General features: G+C 35.7%; 1 protein-coding gene across 7 annotated transcripts in view; it reads right to left on the reverse strand.

Moving 5' to 3' along the window:
• Positions 1-1,578: 1,578 nt before the first annotated feature.
• RANBP3L (RAN binding protein 3 like) overlaps positions 1,579-22,400 on the reverse strand; it is a 250,703-nt gene continuing 229,881 nt past the window's right edge. For 6 of the 7 annotated variants that reach the window (XM_041750190.1, XM_041750194.1, XM_041750192.1 and 3 more), the window contains 11 exons: positions 21,966-22,040; positions 19,533-19,604; positions 18,802-18,941; positions 15,835-15,938; positions 14,605-14,689; positions 11,809-11,911; positions 11,134-11,264; positions 9,196-9,316; positions 7,360-7,502; positions 3,994-4,183; positions 1,579-2,436 (listed from right to left, as the gene is read on the reverse strand). In XM_041750190.1, the coding sequence (XP_041606124.1) occupies positions 2,393-2,436; positions 3,994-4,183; positions 7,360-7,502; positions 9,196-9,316; positions 11,134-11,264; positions 11,809-11,911; positions 14,605-14,689; positions 15,835-15,938; positions 18,802-18,941; positions 19,533-19,604; positions 21,966-22,040 (1,208 nt within the window). In that variant the 3' untranslated portion in view covers positions 1,579-2,392. The remainder of the gene's footprint in view (positions 2,437-3,993; positions 4,184-7,359; positions 7,503-9,195; positions 9,317-11,133; positions 11,265-11,808; positions 11,912-14,604; positions 14,690-15,834; positions 15,939-18,801; positions 18,942-19,532; positions 19,605-21,965; positions 22,041-22,400) is intronic. The other variant, XM_041750195.1, reaches the window with a different exon arrangement.

A 22,400-nucleotide genomic window follows, 5' to 3' on the forward strand; every position in this document is an offset into this window, starting at 1 on the left:
GGAAAAGAGAACCAATTCTTTAATTTCTTCTCCAGATGTCTTCCTGTTTATTTTAGCTTCTAAAGAAATTTTCCACTAACTGTGTTCTACATCAAAGGCACTTTTTTGGGGTTAAGATACCCCAACCAACTTTAAACTTTTGTTTTCCCATTGTTTTTATTCTTCCTTTTTTTTTTAAGATTTTATTTTTATTTATTCATGATAGTCACAGAGAGAGAGAGAGAGAGAGAGAGAGAGAGAGGCAGAGACACAGGCAGAGGGAGAAGCAGGCTCCACGCACCGGGAGCTCGACGTGGGACTCGATCCCTAGTCTCCAGGATCGCGCCCCGGGCCAAAGGCAGGCGCCAAACCGCTGCGCCACCCAGGGATCCCTATTCTTCCTTTTACGCTAGAGCTGTTTTTAAAAATTTTTCCCCTTCAACCTTTTCTCTATTCCTCTCTCACGTTAACTTTTCTTTTCCATTTCCTGAATCATTGCTTAATTTAGAAGGATGCTGTTTCTTTTATATTCTCCTAAAAGTTAATAGTTAACTTTTACTAAGTTAATACTTACTCAGTTATGAGGAAAGAGCAAAACCCTGAATGATTTATATACTAACCAAATTACAGTCTAAAAGAGTTAATTCAACTTCATATGCCAAACTATCAGGCATTAGTTCAGGTTTGACTGTATCCAGATCTATATGTAAGAATCTATCTAATTCCTTTCAACTTTCATATGCCAAACTATCAGGTATTAGCTCAGGTTTGACTGTATCCATATCTATATGTAAGAATCTATATAATTGCTTTTATTACTATAAAAGGTACTGTAACAAAATAATGTAACAGTAAAATGTGTATTCACATGTATATATCCAAATGAATATTGTTCTTCAAAGTAGCATTTAGTGAAGTTATACTCGTTATTCCAAATATGTTGTCATTGTTGAAAAATTTTTCGGAAATCATTTTGAGATTGTAAATCTTATTTCCTAGTTATGGACAATGTTTATATTCTCTCCCAAATGTATACGTTGAACCCCTAATCCCCAATGTGATTGAATTTGGAGATGGGGCTTTGGGGGTTAATTAGGGTTAGATAAATTTATGGGGGTGGGGCTGTAGTCTAATGGGATTAGCGCTCTTATGGGAAGACACAGGAGAGAGCTTGCTCTCTCTCTTTGCCTGTGCTCCCACCGAGAGGTCCTGTGAGAACATGAGCCAACAATCAAGAGCACAGGCCTCAGAATGAAACCTATTTTGTTGACCCTTTGATCATCAACTTCTTGAACTGTGAGAAATAAATTTATATTGTTGAAGCTGCACAGAGTGGTATTTTGTTAAGGCACCTGAGAAGACTAAAATGCCTCTAACAAGGGAATATTTAGAAGTCATGATCAAAAGTCATTTGAAGTCATGGGGTGATCAAACTGGATTGAAAAATGAAATATAGCTATAAGCACTAATTTTTATAAGTAACTTGTGAAGTATCTCTGAGACAAATCTCAAAAGAGGAGCATCCAAACCTTGTTGCACAGTTGTTGAAATCATTATGGTCTACCACAACAAAGGCATTTAAAAAAATTAATTTGGGAATATATGAATATATATATATATTTTTTTAAAAAGGTCACTATACAGCTACAACCATTAGACTATTAATGACAATTTAATTACATAAAACAAAGAACAAGTTAACATATTTTACTTTCTGTATACTTACTGTTTTGTTACATAGATAATGTATTTTGCTCATCCTTTCAACAACTACTGGATGCTGAACTGGAGTCAAGCATATACAAGGTACAATGGATACAGGTCCAAGAACAATACTATCTTTAAAGGAATTCACACCATGAATATATAATAGTATTATAGTATTAGTAAATCCAAAGGTTAAATGAAAATACACATTTCCCAGAAGAGAAACATGACTTCATGAAATGTTAGCATGCAGTTACAGTGTTTTGGAAGAAATGACTGGAAATCTCGTAAAATATTTGTTTTATGACCAGACTATGTATGACTGAAAAAATATTTTAGTTAGGTATTTATCAAATCCAGCAATTTATTTTAACTATTATATCCACCAATGTGATGAATAGTCCAAATTAGTTATCAAATCCTATTCTAAATTAGCTTCTTCAAAAATGATAAATTTTGAACTTTCAAAGTCCATGTATTTCTTAAATTCCGTCATTTTCTCCTCAATAATCAAAATGTAAAATCTTGCAATTATTAGACTATATAGAGAAAAATCTTAATTGCAACAAATTATATTTCATGAACTTTACTATAAAAACTCTTCAAGGAATGAATCAGATCTTCTTATTTAGTTAAGATGGTTTAGTATTTTCAGTAAGATGACCAATCTTTTTGTAGCTGTTGTCACGTTTATAGTAGATAGCGCTCATGAACAGGCAACCGACTGTCTGTGGGTCCACCTAGAAGGATCTGTGATATAAATTTCAAATATTATAAAATGTTATATCCAGATTAGATTTAATATTGAACACAACTGAACATGAATATGCATGAATATGCTTACTGTGAGGAAATGCAATATATAGAATTTACATTTTACACGTAACGTTTGGAAATGTTGCTAATTTTAAACATGACATTTTCAGATAATTAAACCCTTAACTTGTGGGCAGCACAGTTTAAAAAGATTAGACTTTTTATTGCTTTCGTAACAGCTTAGCATTTGTATGCAACACCTCCTGTGTGAAAAGGGAAAAATGACAGAGGAAGGGTGGGTTCATACGATTGTCGTTTACTTTGCATTATTTCCATTGTTTCTCATTTTGTATGAAGATATTACTCTTTCCTAAAATGGAATAAAGTATAGATTTCATAAGTGTGATTTTGTTGATGAGAGAATTTTGCCATTGAATCCTTATTTCATGTTAATATTTCTAATGGATACCAATTCATTTTCTATTAGATCCTATTTTATTGTTGACAATATAAAATATCACTTATACATCTCACACATTTTAAAGAGTAAGAAACCATTTGCTTAGTAGCGACAAGAAAAATCATATTCACTTAGTTCCCTGGCTCACTGAGTCAAGCAGTTTATAATCCTAATCTGCACATTTTGTGCACTCTTCTTCTTGATTACATTTTTAGTATTGGACAAAGGAAGATCTTTCATCAAGTTTTGCACGTGTACTTTGATAGATTCTTAAATTATGATTAAGTTACCTTTAAGATATAAAATGATTAAAAGTTGGAAAAAATGCTTGCTCACACACTGTCATTGTAAGTATGTTACTCAGTTCTCTGTAGAGCAGAATTCAGGCCTAAATGAAACTATTACTGAAAATACTTGGCACCATTTATATAACAAAACTGGGCTTAATATTTTCTTGACAACGTTTCTCTCCAAAAATAATGATAAATTTTTGTTTTAAATCTACTCACCAGGACAAGCATTGAAGCCTAAAAATCTGCTAACTACTGGTTCCACTTTAACCTTGCTCAATTCATGAATCCTGACACAATAAAAAAAAAATAATACCTTTTGCCCTAGGCAAAAAAAAGTCCTTGAGAATAAAGCAAATTCCAAAAAGGAGATAAGCGGGAGTTTCAGCATTTCAAGCCAGATTTGTCTGGTGGGCTCCACTGTAATGTGTTTATTACCTTTATAACATATTTATGATTTTTCTATTATAGCCAGTAATAGGAAAATGAGAGCAAGTGAAGAGAAATATGAATAAATGGTTAATTTCAGTGTACCAGCATAAGACTTTATGGTATTTTTATTAAATTTATGTGCAAATAACATACGGGCATCACCCTGAGGATGACTTTTAGCAAAATCCTAATGAAGGCCACATATAGAAGACCGTGATTTCCGAACCCACTCCTCTGATCCAAAGAGTGAGGACTCTAATTCCCATCCACTTTAAATAGATCAGTTCCACTTTACAAAAATCTATTTCATATATTAGGATTGTGCAGAAGATTTCTTTCTTAAACCTCTAACCTAAAAAAGCTATTTACCTGATCTATTTTTAGTGACTTGGATGAAATCATCCTCATCTTCGTCACAGCTTTCGCAGTTTAGTTGTTGGAGGATTGTTTCTGACTGGCTTTCAGCTTGATTTAGATCTTTCTGTTTATCAAAACTTCGAAGTGCAACAAGCCGATGATGTATTGCTGCATACAGACATCCTGTGTCTTTGGCACTGGCCTGCATGAGGAAAATTAAGTTGTTGAGAATAAAAATAAGAACCCCTGGGTGCCTCAGTCAGTTAAGCTGCTGACTCTTGATCTCAGCTCAGGTCATGATCTCAGGGTTGTGGGATCCAGCCTCATGCTCCCCACCCAGTGTGAGTCTACTTGAGATTCTCTCTCCCCTTCTCCCTCTGCCCCTCCCCCCTAAAAATGAATAAATAAAATCTTAAGAGTATAAAAAACTTAATAGCCACATTTTAGAGATTTTAATCTTTCACTATTAATGAGGAAGGAATTACATGGCATAAATCTAGAATCTAAATAACCCTAAAAAATAAAGAGTAAAAAGCCATTCATCTTGAACCAAATTGATTCTGAAAGTGAATAATTTTATAACAGGTCCCAATTTGTGCATTTAAACTGAGAAAGAAATTCTGTGATTTAAAATTTCTATTTGAATTTAAGACTATCCTTCCTCCACTATTTTACACTGTAGGAAATTTTAGGGTGGATGAAAAACCCCTCCATTTCCTTTACATAACTGTGTTTAGATCTCCCCTGCAAGCTTCACAGCTCAGTGGAAAAGCAGAGTTTATTATAGCAATCTATAATATTGCATTGTAGAAGCCCAGGGTACTTTCCATTACACCACAGAGTCACACTTATGATATTGTATCATCAATACATCAGAAGTCTTTGCTTTCTGTACTTTTCTATGCTGTTTTATGGATGCTGTTAATATAAAAAATGATGGTAACAATATCATTGGTATAATCGTTATGATTACTACATTCCTTTTTATTCAATCCTTACTATAAAACTATGAGTTAACTATTTATTTCATTTATATAAGCAAATGTGCACAGCACAAGTAGTCAATACATACTAATTCCCCTCATGTCTCTACAGATGAGATTAAGGCTCAGAAAGTTACAGTGACTTGCTTGGATTTACTGATTTAGTCAGCAAATTGGTTGGGCTCAAATCCCAGATCTTTGTCATCAAAGTCAGTGCTCTTTCAAGGTAACATGGCAGTAGTTTACATTTTTGCATCCTTTCACAATTTCAAAGAGAATCTAGGTAAATTATCTTTTTGCTACCCCTCCAGAAAGCTGTCTTACTTTTCAGTCTAGAACTGAGGGTTGAAAAAACTACATGCCAACTTTTGGGGAGAAGAGTCTTCATTTCTATTTTTTCATTTGCATGTTCTTAAGTTCCCTTAATTACTGTGGAGGAAAATAACTATAAGTTAAATAAAATATTTTCGTTCCTCATATTGTGCTAAGTATTATATAGTAGATGTTTAGAACATAATTGTTCACTCCTGAATGATTTAATTTTTACATTATGTGCCAAGGTGTAATTTTTCCTTAGTAAGTTAATAAATATTGAAAGGGTATTTGTAATTGAAATATAAATACTACTCTGACACCTTGACTTTCTAACATTAAAATTTAAATATACCTTCCACCAGTCAATATATTGCCATTTGGCAAACTCATTCAGATATTTTCATTCAAGAAATTCAGAACAAGAAATTAAAAATAAAATCACAATGTCATACTTTTTTTGAATAACAAATTATCACTGCTTAAAAATATTATAATTCCCAGGAAGTACCATAAGAAAATGCTGGTGGGAATGAAAATCGATTCAGTCTTTCTGAAGAGAAACTTGTCAAGACAGTCAAAACCTTATCTCGAGAAAATTAACGTGTATGTACACAGAGAATTCCTCATGTCTTTCTTGCAGAATTTACAATAATGAAAGACATAAATTACCTATTTAACAGAGTAGAATTAATGGAATAAAATATGGTGTATAACAGAATTCTTTTCACCCGTTAAAAGAACTTTTGAAGAATGAGCTATTTAATGCCACAAAAACACTCATTTTCATTGATAAGTGAAGGTTATGTATGTGTACTTCATAATCAAATATTAGCTATCTAATTTATTCAACCACAAGTATATTATTAATATCTTTATTTGGCAGAGGAGTAAAATCAAGTTAAGGAATCTAAATAACCTGTCTGAAGATCATACAGTTTGTACTGTATATACATATTTATGCACACACATATATGCTAAAATATAATACAACATTAATAGTTAATTAATACCATCTCTGGGAATGGAAGTTATTTGCATTTAGTTTGTTTATTCTAGCAAATATCCTATAATTTATGGAGCCCAGCATGGGTCAGATATTGAACAGCAGAATCCCATCTAGCTAATGGTCTCAATCTCAGTATCGGTGGCAGGCAGGCTGGCTGCTTTACTCACTCTAAGCTAGGAGATCCAGCCTGGCAGGGTATCAAATATTGTCTCCCTAAATGGTAAATAATGTTTGGGCATTATCTTACTCTAACATCTCAGTACTCAACATTACTTACACCTAACAGTGCACTTACTGGTAGTTAATAAAACCTGTGGTTTTTCATCACTGGGTACTTGCCACCTTTTTTACTCATTATACGGAAGCTAATTTACTTGTATTGTTACCTCCTGCTCGAGTCATGTGAGTACTCAGTCTTCTCCAATCTTCTGGGTCTCAGCCCATGTGGGAAACCTAGCCTTTCTTCTGGTCTGATCCCTGCCAGCTCTCTCTCTTTTGTGCCTGGATCTTGTATTTGAGGTCAAGCATTCCTGCTGCCAGGAACAGCTAAAGCTCTGCTCCTATCCTGTTACCTTGGAGACTGACTCATGTCCAGAATTGGAATTTGCTGTTGGACTGATTGTTTTAACTTAGTAGCCCTGTGTTTTTCCATTTCTCACTGGTTTCTTTCCAGGGATCTCAAAGCCTTCTCGATTTCAGCATTCAGTGTAAGCACTGGGCTGTGTATTCCACTGGACTCCTAGGAGCCAATCTTGACAACAGTCTCTTTGGTCACTGAGTAGGATTGTTGACATAATTTCAGTGGTAAAGAAAAATGTGGAGGTTTGAAGCATATATACCAATACAAATGTCTTGGGACATATACCAATTGATTACTATAGATTTTGGTGTTAATCTGTAAATTTCATATAAAATTTAGGTGTTATATTAAACTGTAAACAACCAAAATGAATGGCTGATTTTTTTTTTTTTTTGGCCAGTAGTGCAGGTTACAATGAAATTAAACAAATTAGCAATTGCAGAGATCTAGAAATACAGTAAGATAATTCTCTATTACTGAAATTTGTCACTTACCTGAATTAAAAACACTTTGATGCTATAGTCTTCTAAGTCAGTCGCTGTTATTCTCAAATTTTTGTGGTTTGCTCTTTGAATCTCCATTTGAGTCCAGAGTTTGCTATTGAGAATCAGCCTCAGGCTGCCTTGATTGCGCATAACTAAAATGGGAAGATGAATATATAAGACTACAGAACAGTTGATTCTTTGACCTTCCTGGGGAATTTGCCATTTTTGAAAGCAAAGTAAATCTTATAGTTGTTTTTCAAACTGAAATACAGTGAAATATCACTAGTGAAAATATTACTATTAAGTTGTAATTTGGGGCAGCCCTGGTGGCGCAGCGGTTTAGCGCCGCCTGCAGCCCAGGGTGTGATCCTGGGGACGCTGGATCGAGTCCCATATCAGGCTCCCTGCACGGAGCCGGCTTCTCCCTCTGCCTCTCTCTCTGTCTCTCTGTCTCTCTGTGTCTCTATGAATAAATAAATAAAGTCTTTAAAAAAAAAATGTAATTTGGCTTGATTATCAGTTTTCAAATAGGGCTTTATGATGTTAGAGGACTATTTTTAGCTTAAAAGCTGGAATTCTTTAGGATTAAAATTTTAGAACTTCTTTGAAGATCTAGTGGTCTGAAGAATATTTATCCAAGAATTGCTTACAGTGGAGAAAACTTTGCTTTAAGGGTTCAAAAAATGGAATTCGCTAAATAAATGATGACATGGCTATTCAAGATAATATGATGAATCCATTAAGAATTCGGAAGAAAGATAATTACTGATGTGGAAAGGTGATCATGTTATACTACATAAAAGGTAAAGTCAGGTTACACAGCAATAGAAACACCATGCATCACAAATTTTGGCAGGCAGCGGGATGGGTGGCATTGAACAAGAGTAGATAACAACTAATACTTGCCTTGGGAATACTACTTGGTTGGGTTAATTAGAAACCTGTTTGCCAGTTATAGAACTGAAGACATGGTTCCTATTCTCTTAGTCTGAATTCTATTCCTTACAGATTTCTCTAGCTTGATATCTGAAGCTCAAAAAACATCCATATACATGGATCCAACTTCTACCAGTGGTCCCTGCCGCAGCTTTGACTGCCTAGTGTTGACCAGTAAACCTACCCACCCTACCCAGATCTCTGCCTGTGCTCACTTTCAGTTTGGGCCTCTGAACGATGCCCAGTGTAGTGTGTCTCTTCAGGTGCCGAAAACTTTCAGTTTGAGTGACTCTAGATTCTTACCATTGCTCTGGATGTCAGTAGCCACATACAGGATTCAGTAACCACATACCTTTATTTCCTTGGAAACTGACCCTTCATCTCAACCCACACGCCATGTTTAGAATGCCAAGAATAAACTATAGGACAAATATTCTCTTTTAGAAAAACTATTTTTCCTTCAAAAATAATGTCATCATATTGTTTTAACCAATATGGAGATTACTACTTAGGTGTGTCCCGGGCTCTCTCATAGGTGCTTAACATGCATTATCCCACTGAGTTCTCAGTTGGTCAATAAGTCACAGAGTACTATTATCCCCATTTTAAACTGATGTAACTAGGGCAGGGAGAGATTAAGTACCTTGTCCAAGGTCACTAGTTTGTCAATGATAGAGGAGAACCAGAACCTGTGTGGTCTGACATCAGAGCCTGCTCTAAACAAGAAGCTCGTATAGTACATTAAAAACAACATTGTTAAAAAAAAAAAAAAAAAAAAAAAACAAAAAACCATTGTTTTCAACAGTCTGATTTGTTGACTTTTATAACACAACTCCAGAAAATGATGTGTACCTACTGGAAATTTTACACTGAGAAATAGTGGGTTTGCTTTACAAAATGATTCCTTACTTAGTCTTGACTGGAATGTTCCACAGTCACTGCTTGCTGTGTCATTCAGCCTCAAAGCTCCTCTGCCCCTTTCAATCCACGACTGTGTTGTTTTGTTGAATATAAAAAGCTTGCAGTTGATCTAAAGGACAATTTTTTAAAATGTCAAATATATAAAAACCTTTTAAAGTGATTTCTTTGCTATGTTGTAACACTTTTATGTCTGATTTTTACCAGAATAACATCTCTTAATGATTTGTAAACCAGCTTTAAAAATTTAACTTTTAAAACATACATTTTTTGAATAGTTCAAATATCAAAAAGCAAAAAGATGTACTAAATGAAAAGTCCTTTCCAACCCTACTTCACCATCTGTCAATTTCCACCCCTGGAACAGGTGATCACTGTTACTAATAGTTTATTAGCAACCAATGTCTTCTAGAGATATTTGTATGTATATACATGCCAACACTTATGCCCTCTATTTTTCTATAAATGGTGAATACCGTGATACTTTCTGCATCATGCCCTTTCACTTAACAATATATTTATATGTAGCAACTTTTAAACGAAATTCCATGTTATTGGGATGCCTGAGTGGCTCAGCGGTTAAGCGTCTGCCTTCTGCTCAGGGAGTGATCCTGGGGTCCTGGAATCAAGTCCCACATTGGGCTCCCCACAGGGAGCCTGCTTCTCCCTCTACCTGTGTCTCTGCCTCTCTCTGTGTATGTCTCTCATGAATAAATAAATAAAATCTTAAAAAAAATTCAATGTTATTTGACCCATATAACATGTTAAAGTAAATGAATAGTGAAATTATTTGTATGCCTAACCATTTTTGAAGAATACAGCATCAGAACTAGGATGTGATACCACAGAGTACTGTACTATAATTTAATGCTTACTAGAATTAAATCTTATTGTGTACAAGAATCACCCAGATGACTTATTAAAAATACAGCATGCCAGGGCCTCACCCCTAGCAATTACTTCAATTAATCTCGGTTTAATCTGACCTGAGAGTTATGCCTGGAAGCACACATGCATAGTACATGTATCAGTAAATCATGGGAGAAAAGAAAAGAGATGGAGAGATTTGGGGGTAAAAGCAGATGGAGAAAGAAAAAGGGAAATCTACACCTCATTGAAAAATGATTATGTCATAGCAATTACATCTCACATGCCTAGACCGACCACTCAACACTCAAATCCTACATATGCTACTGTATACTACAACTGTGAAAGTCTTACTTGATATGAAACCCAAAACTTATATAAAAGAAATTTTCTTTTTTTTTTTATAAAAGAAATTTTCAAAGAAAAACAGAATTTTTTTATTATCTAGAACTGAAATCTATTCATCTTACCATCATTTTCACAATGTCTACAGTACGTAGATCTTACACATCATAGGATGATAGCACTGATTATAAAAGCAAGCATAAGTATAAAACATAGGTCTGAATTTGTTTTAAGAGAGTGTACCTGGCTGTCTTCTTTCTAAGAAACTAATGTGAATGGTTGTTAACGCAATAACCCATTTTCCTGAAAATTACACATACTAATGTAAGTATACGACAAAATATCAGCTCAGTCATTGGAAGCCTTTTGCATTTTTATTGAAGCAGCTCGGACTTCACGAAAAATATACTTCTGCCTTTATTATTTATTTATTTATTTATAAATTTATTTTTTATTGGTGTTCAATATAGAATAACACCCAGTGCTATAACACCCATCAAGTGCCCCCCTCAGTGCCCGTCACCCAGTCACCCCCCCCCCCCCCACCCACCTCCCCTTCCACCACCCGTAGTTCATTTCCCAGAGTTAGGAGTGTCTCATGTTCTGTCTCCCTTTATGATATATATCTGCCTTTATTTTTAAAGGTATTCCTGCTTGTAGAAACTTGACTTCATGCACATAAACGCTGCCAGAAAGAACAACATGTGATATACAGACCTTTAACACATTATGCTCTGCTTCTTCCCCTGTTACAACATCAATTTTCTCCAGCAAGCATTTTGGTGATGGCTTAGAAGAGAAAGCAGCAGCTGATTCAATTAGGGATATCCTTTTAATAGAGTGTGTGCCTAAGAAAAAATAGGGGCAAAGACACATGAAAGACCTCATTCTCTCTACTGCACAAGCTCTTTACTGTCCCCTTTTACATGCCTCCTTACCTTTTTTTTTTTTAATTTAGTTATTCATGAGCGACAGAGAGAGAGAGAGGGAGGCAGAGACACAGAGGGAGAAGCAGGTTCCATACAGGGAGCCCAACGCAGTACTTGATCCCGGGTCTCCAGGATCACACCCTGGGCCAAAGGCAGCGCTAAACCGCTGAGCCACGGGGGCTGCCCCTCCTTAGCTTTTTATAACAATGAGTGTTTCCCAAGAAGCAAAATTACTTGAGTTTAGATAAATCTCTTTGATTCCTCATATCCACAAGTAAAAAAATTTTGAAAGCTTATGTATTGCACAACCATATTTGTATGCTTTAATCTTTACCAAGAAGTTTTAAAGTGCCGCATTATTGTTTTTGCATTACATAGATATTAAACAAATGACATGGCAAAACAGGAAATATGCTAATACTTTTTTCTTTTTTTTTTTTTTTACAAAGGAAATAATTCTTACTTGAATTTGGAGAGGTAACGGGGAATTCTAGGGTGGATTTGAATGGTTTTTCCTCAGTGTGTGAATCATTTTCCAGTTGAGGTTGGGTGAGATTTTGAGTATCCTAGGTGAGGGAAAAAGATCTATTACTTAATCACATCCCTATATATTTGAACGGGGAGGGGGGGTTGGAATTCTTCCTATCATCAGAGGACCTTGGTCCTGATCCTCAGGAAGTGTCATCTAGTCACTACAGCCTACTTCAGGCAGGATCTCATTCCAGGGACAATGGGAGAAGGTTTGGAGACCCAGAAGGATGGTCTAGCAGCACTGTTCGATGCCATCACCACACTAACCTGATGCCCAGCAGAGATGCAAATATCATATGTTTCAAGGTATTTCAATATTCCCAGCACTTCACTTTCTATCCAAAATAATAATAATAAAAGTCACCCAGAGAATGTACTCGCTCTCTCAGAGCTCATCTTAACTTTTCCTCTAAGACAGTGTCTGCCAAGAGTTGCTTTTAAGGTTGTGCCCCTGGTGCCCTGCCCAGGTGCTGTAATCAAGGCCTGGGAAAAAAGACCGAGTCATTACCAGGCCATTTATGATCCTGGAGAGCCCCCTGCAGAACCAGGAGAATCGGAACAGCTTTCTGTCTTTTCCTTTGTGAACTCAAAATTCTTCCACATTAGTTCATCTGGATATTTTAAAATATTTTGGTAAAACTGGCAGAGATGGGTGTGATTATTTCCATTTTAAGGAAATAAACACGAGGGCACAGGAAGTTTAATGACTCATTCGAGCAGCACATGGTCAGCAAACAAATCAGGAGGGCGTTCTGACCCCCAAGTCACAAGGTCACAGGATTATAGGATTAACCAGAGGACAAATACAAGTGATCTCTATAACTCCTGCTATCCTAGGACGTTATCAATTTAAAGGGACAGGAAGCTCAGTTTCCTTTAGCCAGCCAGATTTCAAGTGCCCAGAGGAAATGTACACAAGGACCTCCTCAAACCAAATTTCAAATTTCAACTGTAGTGCATTTGCTCAGGTATGTCTCTGTCTCCCCTAGACGATAAGCACCTCTAGAGCACAGTGTCTCCTTTAGCTTTGTGTAACCACTCACCCAGGTGTTTTTCAATCCTGGCTGTACATTCAAATCACCTGATACCTAGCCTCGCCAACTGAGACTCTGATCTAATCTGTTTGGGGAGATGCCCGGGCCTAAGAAATCCTTTAGAGGCTCAGCAGATGATTGTTAATATGCAGCCAAACTTCAGACCAACGCCAGTACCCTAGGTATCATAAGAACATAAAATATGTTTGTTAAATTGAATTGAGTGTTAAGGTTGATCCCGTGAGGCTGGGAAAGTATTTTATTTGTGTCCGTGACATCTTCCGGAAGCTGTGACTAATCTAGTGCCAAAGTTAGGAATGAATGACACAGAAGAAATGTGCCTGAATGTATTGCCTGGGACTCCACTCTGGAAGCTGGTCCATTCTGGTTCAGATCCAAAGATGTGGGTCACCAGCTTGAGACCTTTGGAGCTGGCCTTCATCTTGAGGGTGACAGCGTATCCCTAAGCTAAAGAGCTATGATACTACTCTTGGAGTTTGGGTTTAGCCTGAGGTGGGTGTAGCATAAAAAAAGTCTTTTTTTGTTGTTGTTGTTGGTTTTATTTTTTTATTATTATTTTTTTAATAAATTAATTTTTATTGGTGTTCAATTTACCAACATACAGAAAAACACCCAGTGCTCATCCCGTCAAGTGTCCCCCTCAGTGCCTGTCACCCATTCCCCCCCACCCCCCGCCCTCCTCCCCTTCCACCACCCCTAGTTCGTTTCCCAGAGTTAGGAGTCTTTATGTTCTGTCTCCCGTCCTGATATTTCCCACACATTTCTTCTCCCTTCCCTTATATTCCCTTTCACTATTATTCATATTCCCCAAATGAGCATAAAAAAAGTCTTAAAAGGGGTTGATTTGTGAAAGCCCTAAAAAATTTGGAATAAACAGGCCTCACGAGTTGGTCCTTTTGCTATTCCGAGCCTCTGTGCAGTTTTTGAAATCTGTGTAGCCTCTGGATCCTAGATGTGATTAATAGTCCTAATGCAAGCTAGCCACCTTGGCCAATCTCAGCCAAGATTCTGGTCTGGGTGAAAGCCGGAAAGGGTATGAAGATGTGAAAGACCAGAAGAAACCACAGGCACCTCTGCTACACAGCCCTCACTTTGCTGTCTACCTCCAATACAAAATAGGGGTGCCAGTAATACTCATTAGGGGTTTGCGCTTGGCAAGTTTATTTCCCTAGGCAAGTAAAGTACTATGATTTTCCTCTTAAAGCCTGCAGAAAAAAAATAGTTATGATAATGTTTTTCACATAAAAGCTTGACGGGGAAGGTTGTGGTTAACAAGAAAAAAAATGGCAAATGATTTTAAATGCATCTTGTTACAAAAGATCCTATCAAAAACCTGATATTAAAATATCATTACCAGTTAAACTCATCTATTGCAAACAATTCTGGGATTCTTTTGGGTACTTTGGGTGTAACACATATCAAAGAACTATTTAACATTTCTCATCAGTAAGAATGTTATAATTATACAATTCCCTTCCTCTGTGGGTCCCTGCCTATTATTCTAAGAACTAAAACTTGCTTCCCAGGAGAATTTTTCTGGTTAAAGAAAGAAAATGTGGCTTTGAACTCAGGAGTTAAGGTATGCTCCAATTTAACACTGTTTTAATTAATTTGCCTCCAGAAACTCAAAGTGACAGTTTTCTATATAATAGAAAAAATTTCCAAATTCTTACCAAAACTCTTTCTACCATGTTTTCTCCAAACACGAAATCAGAACTGCAGCTTTTAAAAGAATACTTATCTTCATTTGGTTGACATCTAAGGAAAAGAAATAAACATTTGCTATTTGAAATATACGAATAAAGCCATGTTAGACCTTAGCACATGAAATAATCAGATGATTTAACAAATTGATATATAAAGCATAAAAACATCTGCTAACTCTTGGTCATCTGTAGTTATTGAGAATGAAGGAAAAATGGAGATAGGTACTCCCAGGGATGATATTGAAAATATTTGACAGCTGTGACAACACTAGTTGAGACCAGTCCAAACACATGTCATGCCCATCACTGTTCCGGCTGTGTGATCAACCAGGGACTGCCTGGATCTTATCTTCTTGCTTTTCCAGCATAGCCTCTCCAATCTCTCATTTCTACTCTCCCCCTCCCCCAAGTGGCCAATGCTTTTAGCCACAAGAGGTCTCCAGAGCAAAAGCAACATCAATCTTTCTTACAGTTATACTTGACTGTGCTTTTGTTTAATTTGGGTTTTTTCCCCCTGGAACTTTTTTTTTTAATGTTAAAAGTGTTTTGCATGATGAAAAATTCAAAGACATGCAGCTCTCTATCTGTAGGCTGATGTGCTCTGGGGCCCCCTTGCACCCCCATTATGCACTGTAGGTAAATGCTATGCATTTACATGGCCCTAATCATGTGAGTCTGGTTATGTCTCTGGCTCATTTTAATCTTCCCTCAGATCAAACACGCCTTCATTGTGATGACATCAGTAAATAATAACTTTTATTTTGCACAATTACACTGCTTTTTTTGTTGTTGTCTAGCCAATGTATGTCCATAAATAATGAATAACAACAGAAATGATTTAAAATGGTGAGGGGGGGTAGGAGGAATGCGAGGCGAGAGAAAGGGGAGAAAGGGGAGGCTAATCTAGCAGCCAGATAATTAATTCCTAACTAAATAAAATTTTAGCTATACGTTTTTGAGATATTCTCACCCAAGTCAACAAAACAATAGAGATAATCCAATATTAATATGACAATCTTTAAGTATTAGAGGCATTTTGAAAAGCATTTTAAACTTGTGTCCTTTATAAAATCTCAAACAGAAATCTTAGCAATTTATCTGTGCAGTATCAGAGAGCTATTTTCCATAAATGATTATAATGATAAAAGAAAACAAGAATAAAAGGGTATCCTTTCTGAGTTCCCATCATCAACTTACCCTACTGATGTAGCACCTAAACAATTCTGGTTAGTAGTCAGCTGGACTGAAATTCTGGCACTTGGTAAATTTTCACTTAGCAAACAGGAATTCCCCTCAGAAATCTGAAAGAAAAGAAATCCATCAGAGAGTTCCTTTAAATTCCCTTACTAGAGGAACATCACACAAGGAAACAATAGAGCTAAATGTGTTGAAAACTTACTATGTTTAAGTACTTCCCTATGCATTTTATGTACATGATCTCATTTACTCCTCACAACATCTCTAGACAGGTTATATGTCTATTATTCACATTTTATAGTTTACAGATGAGTAAACTGACCTAAAGTTAAAGAAGTTGGTCAGGCTTGGGCAACCAGGAATAGGGCTGACCTTAGAGCCAGAGTCTGTCTGATATCAGAGACTATACACTTTGCCATTATATTCAGAAATCCCACCTCCTCCTTTTGTTTTTTTTTACCTTTTTAGCTTACATGGAATTAATTCTCATCTCTAGCTCAGCAAATACATCCTTCAGGGCTATTTAATCCTGAAAACACCCTAAGAGCTTCACCAGCATGGCCATCAAATGTCAGAGGAAATCCCATTCATCATCTAAAAGTTTTCCACTGGTAACTTAATCAACTGGTTACTCTGTCTGATGTATATATATATGTACATTACCTGACTAATGTATAAATGAAGGCATGAGCAAATTTAGAACTTGAAGGAGCCCTATAAATGATCTGATCTAGGGTCTCCAATGTTTTATGAACACCTCCTTTCCCCTAGTAGGAATTTGCAAAAATGTTGTAAAGAATTCATATCTTTCAAGGTAGATGGGGTCTGTTTCCACTTTAATTTTATACCAATGAATAAAAATAATTTTGAACATTTTTCCCTTTTTGATAGAATTTGAGACCTGAGAAATATATATGAAGAGAATATATGTTGTTGGTTAGCAACAATCAAAGTGTATGCCCATGACTCAGTCACTTGGATGATTTCTCTCTCAGCCAAAATGGTAGTTTTTACTCATATGTACTGAAGTACTTTTTATTAGGCATATATTGTTTAAATTGTACATAATAAGTGACCATTGATTATTGGCAGAATGAATAAAAATTGCTCTTATTTATATACAAGTCATTAAGGAACATGAAAATAATAGCTCAATGAAATTTACCTAGAGATAATTTTCACTAGATCTGGAAATTACATTATTTTGTCAGAATTCTTACATTGCATCTTATATAGCATGCATAAATCTTCAAAGATCATTATTAGAGAAAATTCAATAACAGGCATATCCAGTTAAGCTGTTCACTAATTAGGAAAAAGTGCTATTCATATATTTAATACATTGGTTAAAGAAGAAATGTTTATAATTACCTGAATATTTCTCTTATTATCATTTAGAGAGAAAATGCAAGAAAAATATTAACAAATTTTATTTTTCAAATACTTAATGCAAGATTTCAATAAGCCATTCCAAAGAAGAAATATTGGTTTACTTTTTATATCATAACATAATAAAATTTTATTATTTTTTTAAGATTTTATTTATTTATTCATGAGAGATACAAAGAGAGAGAGGCAGACATAGGCAGAGGGAGAAGCAGGCTCCCTATGAGGAACCTGATGAAGGACTCAATCCCAAGGTCCCAGGATCACACCCTGAGCTGAAGGCAGATGCTCAACCTCTGAGCCACCCAGGCGTCCCCATAATAAAAATTTTAATCTATAATTTATAGTACATTCTGTTCCAAAATTATATGCAATATAGTATTTTAAAAATTAGTCAACATATCACACTTTCTCTTACATACCTTAACACAAATGAAACATGTCTCACTACTTAAATGGATAAAAGAATTTGTGTGATATGATTACGACCATTAGGTTATATTTAAATGAAAACTTTTAATAATCTACTGATTTGAAATTTAAAATGTGTTTTACTTAAAAATCACACCATATGCCATGCAAAAATGATGAAATGATTTTTATAATTCACAATGGGTCACATGAGATCAGTTCTTACAAAGGAAAATGTTTGGAATTATAAAAATGTTGCCAAATACTGACCAAGTTCAACTCTCTCACTTCACTGATAAAAAGAGAAGATTGGGTGTTTTGTCCAAGAACATAAACATAGTTGGATAGGAGCAGAGGTTGGATTGGTATGGATCTTTTTTCATTGCATGAATGAAATGACTGGTATTTTTCATTTCCATTTGTCACTGTCTCTATTTTCAGTATGGAAAAACAAAACAGGTGACCAACCCTCAACAGTTCAGCTGGAAACAAATGAAGGGTGGAATTATTCTGAAAATCTTGGGTGCCATTCCTCTCAAGTACTGTCTTTTGGAAGACACAGCAACAGAATATCCCCAAACACATATCTGTGTGGCTAGATAGGCCCACAATGAGAGATTCAGCTATCTACAACAATTGGAAGGGAGAATTCTTTGTCTTCAGAAGTTTCCCTAGCCCTCCCAAATCCCTACTCTATGCAGGTAGGTCCCTCCTCCCATTATCCACAAAGATGGGTCTAGATAGATCCCTGGTGTGACCTGAATTGGCAAAGCACACAAGGATGTCGACCAGCTGGGGATGCAGAAAACCCCGTTCTTTTTTGACTTCTGGCTCCTGCTCCTGGCCACCTCTCTGCTCCTCCTATTCTCTTGTGAGGTCAGTACACTGGAACAAGACCCCAGAGGTTTCCACCACAAGGGACTCCTCTTTACAGCTTAGAAGACACCACAAAACTACTTCCCAGGAACAACTCTGCAATTTGTTTAATTAAACAATTGTTTAATTAAACATGTTTAATAAGGTTACCAAGGACTGTTTGCCATCTATAGTTGGGGTGTTTCTCCAGCCTGGCAGCTGCTTCAGCAACAGAACAAATCAGGCAGCCCATAACAATCTACCAAATGAAAGATGGAGAATTGATATTGGTCCCACTCCAGGAGGTTTTCTTACCTTATTTTTTGTTTTTTCTTTGGTCTTGCAGGCTTCCAGGGAATTGTGTCCAAATGTTTTTCTCACTTTTTCACACCTTTGAGCTTGAGGTGGCTGCAAAATCGCAGGTCTTAGAACATGTTCAGAATGTTTCACAGGACCTTAAAGGAACAGAATTAAAGGGTCAATGTCTTTAGTGAAATACTTTTTCCTCCGTGTTTTTTATAGATTATTTACTTATTTATTTATTTATTTATTTATTTATTTATTTATTTATTTATTTATTTATTTATTTAAGGGAGGGAGCACATGCCAAGGGAAGAAGCAGAGGGAGAGAGAGAGAAGCAAACTGCCTGCTGAGCAGGAAACCTGACATGGAGCTCCATCCGAGGACCTTGGGATCATGACCTAAGCCAAAGGTAGATGCTTAACAGACTGAGCCAGTCAGGCACCCCCATTCTTCTTCCATATTTTTGGCTAATTTAATATTTACTTACTAAAGTCATCATTAGATGAGGGATTAATGTTAACTGCTCAATGTCAAAATAGCCAGTGAATCACTTAGTTCTTACTTCTGACCTATCTTTTACCCAATAAATATTCATTTTGGCCATGGGACTTGGCTTACCAAATATGTTTTTTCATGTTTTGTCACTTGGACCTACATACCCCAACACACACACACACACAACAAAGGAAAATATAAGTGGTAAAATGTAAAATTTCAGAGGTTCTTGTAATAAACTACACACCTTGTTCTGTACTGTTCATGTCAGCATTCCTTTGCACAAGAGATGATGTCATAAAAACATTGTTTTTCTTCACTGTAAGAAAAAATATTTTAACGCATTTAAATCTAAGTGTTGGTTTCTATAGGATTTGGGTTTTAAGAATCCTTGTACTAAACTCCCCAGTAGATGTCGCTGTTGGCACTAATAACTGTAGGTAGTGCGCAGAGAAAGCAGGTCCGCTAAAAATGGGTGATGGCAATGAGTTTTGCCACATAGTTCTGTTTACTTTCAGAAATATAAGTGAAAATTGGTCCACTAATGGAATAGGCAGTCTCCTTTAGAATCATGAAAATGAGTACCGATTACAAAATCTGATGGTAGTGAAGCCTCTGGGTGCATTAATACGTATATTAATATATATATTGGATATATATATGGATTTGCGTATTTCATATTTATATATATAAATTGCGTATTTCATATATATAAATATATATGGATTTGCTAATGGTTTCATAACATTTTATAAAAAATACATAAAATATATATATATTTTTTGTCCCTCTCCTCTCTAGAGAGATGACTGTCACGCTAGGCGATTTTTCTATGAAATGTGTTGGTGGCGAAAGACTATGGTAGTGGCTGCAAGTATAGGATTACTATCCATTTCAAAGAGATTACCTATCTCTTGGTTGCAAATGGCAGAAACACCAACCTTTGAGCATTTGATTAATGGAAATGAGAAGAGAATAAAAATTGCTTCTTCTGAGTATTAAAACATTATAAATGCTGGGCATAGAATTGCTTCTCTAATTCAAAGTTCAATTAAATGGTTTATGATCTTTATGATTAAAAACTGGCAACAAATGGGGCTTATAAAATGGTGCCATTTTCTCCTTTCCAGTACCACCAACATTCTGCACAACATAAAATGGAATGGTACTTACTGATGTCAGTGTATGTCTAAATTAAAATAATAATGAATCAAAGCAGTTATTCAGATAACTTAGAGCCACCCCTTCACTTTATGCACAAATACAATAAAACAAATTCTCTAGGATTAGGACCCCTATTCCTCTTAATGTCTGTAACTTGTTAGTCAGGCTTAAATGGGGCCTATTGAACTTGAAAATATTTCTTCTGTATCTGAAAAGTATACATGGTACTCAGTCATATTTGGAATTATTAATAAGAATATAAATTCAAAAAAAAAAAAAAAATCAAAAAAAAAAAAAAAAAAAAAAAAAAAAAAAAAAAAAAAAAGAATATAAATTCATTAGTTTGAAAACCCTGTGGCTCCCGGGTAGAGAGGGATCAGTTAAAAGGAAGTGAATAGTTTTTTTTTTTTTTAAATTTCTTAGTGGCAAGCTTCACATGGAAAAGGCAGCTGGTTATTCAGTAGAAACAAGAACAAAAAGAATGTAAATTTTAATTATTTAAAAAAGATTTTATTTATGTATTCATGAGAGACACAGAGTGAGAGGCAGAGACACAGGCAGAGGGAGAAGCAGGTTCCCCGCAAGGAGCCGGATGGGGAACTCGATCCCAGGACCCCAGGATCACGAGCTGAGCTGAAAGCAGATGCTCAACCACTGAGCCACCCAGGCACTCTATAAATTGTAATTTTAATATAATGTTCCAACCATTTCAAATATTTTATAACGATAAAATATTTATTTAGCAAAACACTACAAATTTCAAATAAAAAGAAGTAATGTTTTAATTAGTGAAAAGTTTAAGAGGAATCATATTCTAAAAAAATAAATAAAAATAAAAGGAATCACATTTTAAACTTTAGATACATTCACCTAAAGCATAAACTTTAGAATAAGAATTTAAAACATAGCTATATATTTTGAGTACTCTATGTATATGTGTGTATATATATATATTTAAGGATTTAAATATATATATATATATATTTAAGGATTTAATTACTTGAGAGAGAGAGTGAGTGAGAGAAAGCATGAGCAGGGGGAGGGGCAGAGGGAGAAGCAAGCTCCCCACTGAGCAGGGAGCCCAATGCTGGCTCGATCCCAGGACCCTGGGATCATGACCTGAGCTGAAGGCAGACACTTAACTGACTGAGCCACTTGGGTACCCTTGAGTACTATATATATATTATAAACTGTACAGATGAACAATAATAAGTAAAATAAAGCAAGTTATTTTATAAAGCTGCCTTATATAACATATTACTATCATAAACATGAATTCCTTAAAAACATCATCAAGTTCAAAATTTCTACCAAAAATAAACAAATACACTGCTTGGATTTGTGGAGTTGGAATTCATAAGGGATTCTTCTAATCATACTTTGCAAAGGCTTCTATTTTATTTGCCACTACAATGCCAGCATTTTATAGTAGCTGAGTAGGAAAGCTCAACATTCATAAGAATGGATTTTGAAAAGTCAGAGTGTCAAGCTCAAAGTTCTAGAAGCTGTTTATTACCTGGCCCAGAAGGGGGGAAGGTCAGGAGGTTGGTGAAGGATGATGATCTCATTCGATTCTGGGACAAGCTTGATGCTAGAAGCAAATTGCAAACTGAAGTCAGTGAGGAAGTGGGTTTTTGTGTTTCTTTTGATTTGGACTTTTGCTGTTTCAGGAAGATTTCTATATCACTGATTTAGAAAACGTTTTGTAGTGTTACCAATAGAAATAAAATGTGCCTATGGTGGGAATTATAAATTAATTTCTATTTGATTCAATAAATATTGGAGTGATCACTATGTGTAAGACACTCTATCATGCATGAAGACGACCTCAAGGAAGTCACATGGAAGAGACAGACATACACAGAGACAGCTGTATTACAAGGCAGAAGGCAATGCGGTCATTTCTTTTCTTTTTCTTTTTTTTTTTTTAATGCGGTCATTTCTAAAAGGA

This window comes from Vulpes lagopus, chromosome 3 (genome assembly GCF_018345385.1).
Source record: "Vulpes lagopus strain Blue_001 chromosome 3, ASM1834538v1, whole genome shotgun sequence".
NCBI classification, from domain to species: Eukaryota; Metazoa; Chordata; class Mammalia; order Carnivora; family Canidae; genus Vulpes; species Vulpes lagopus.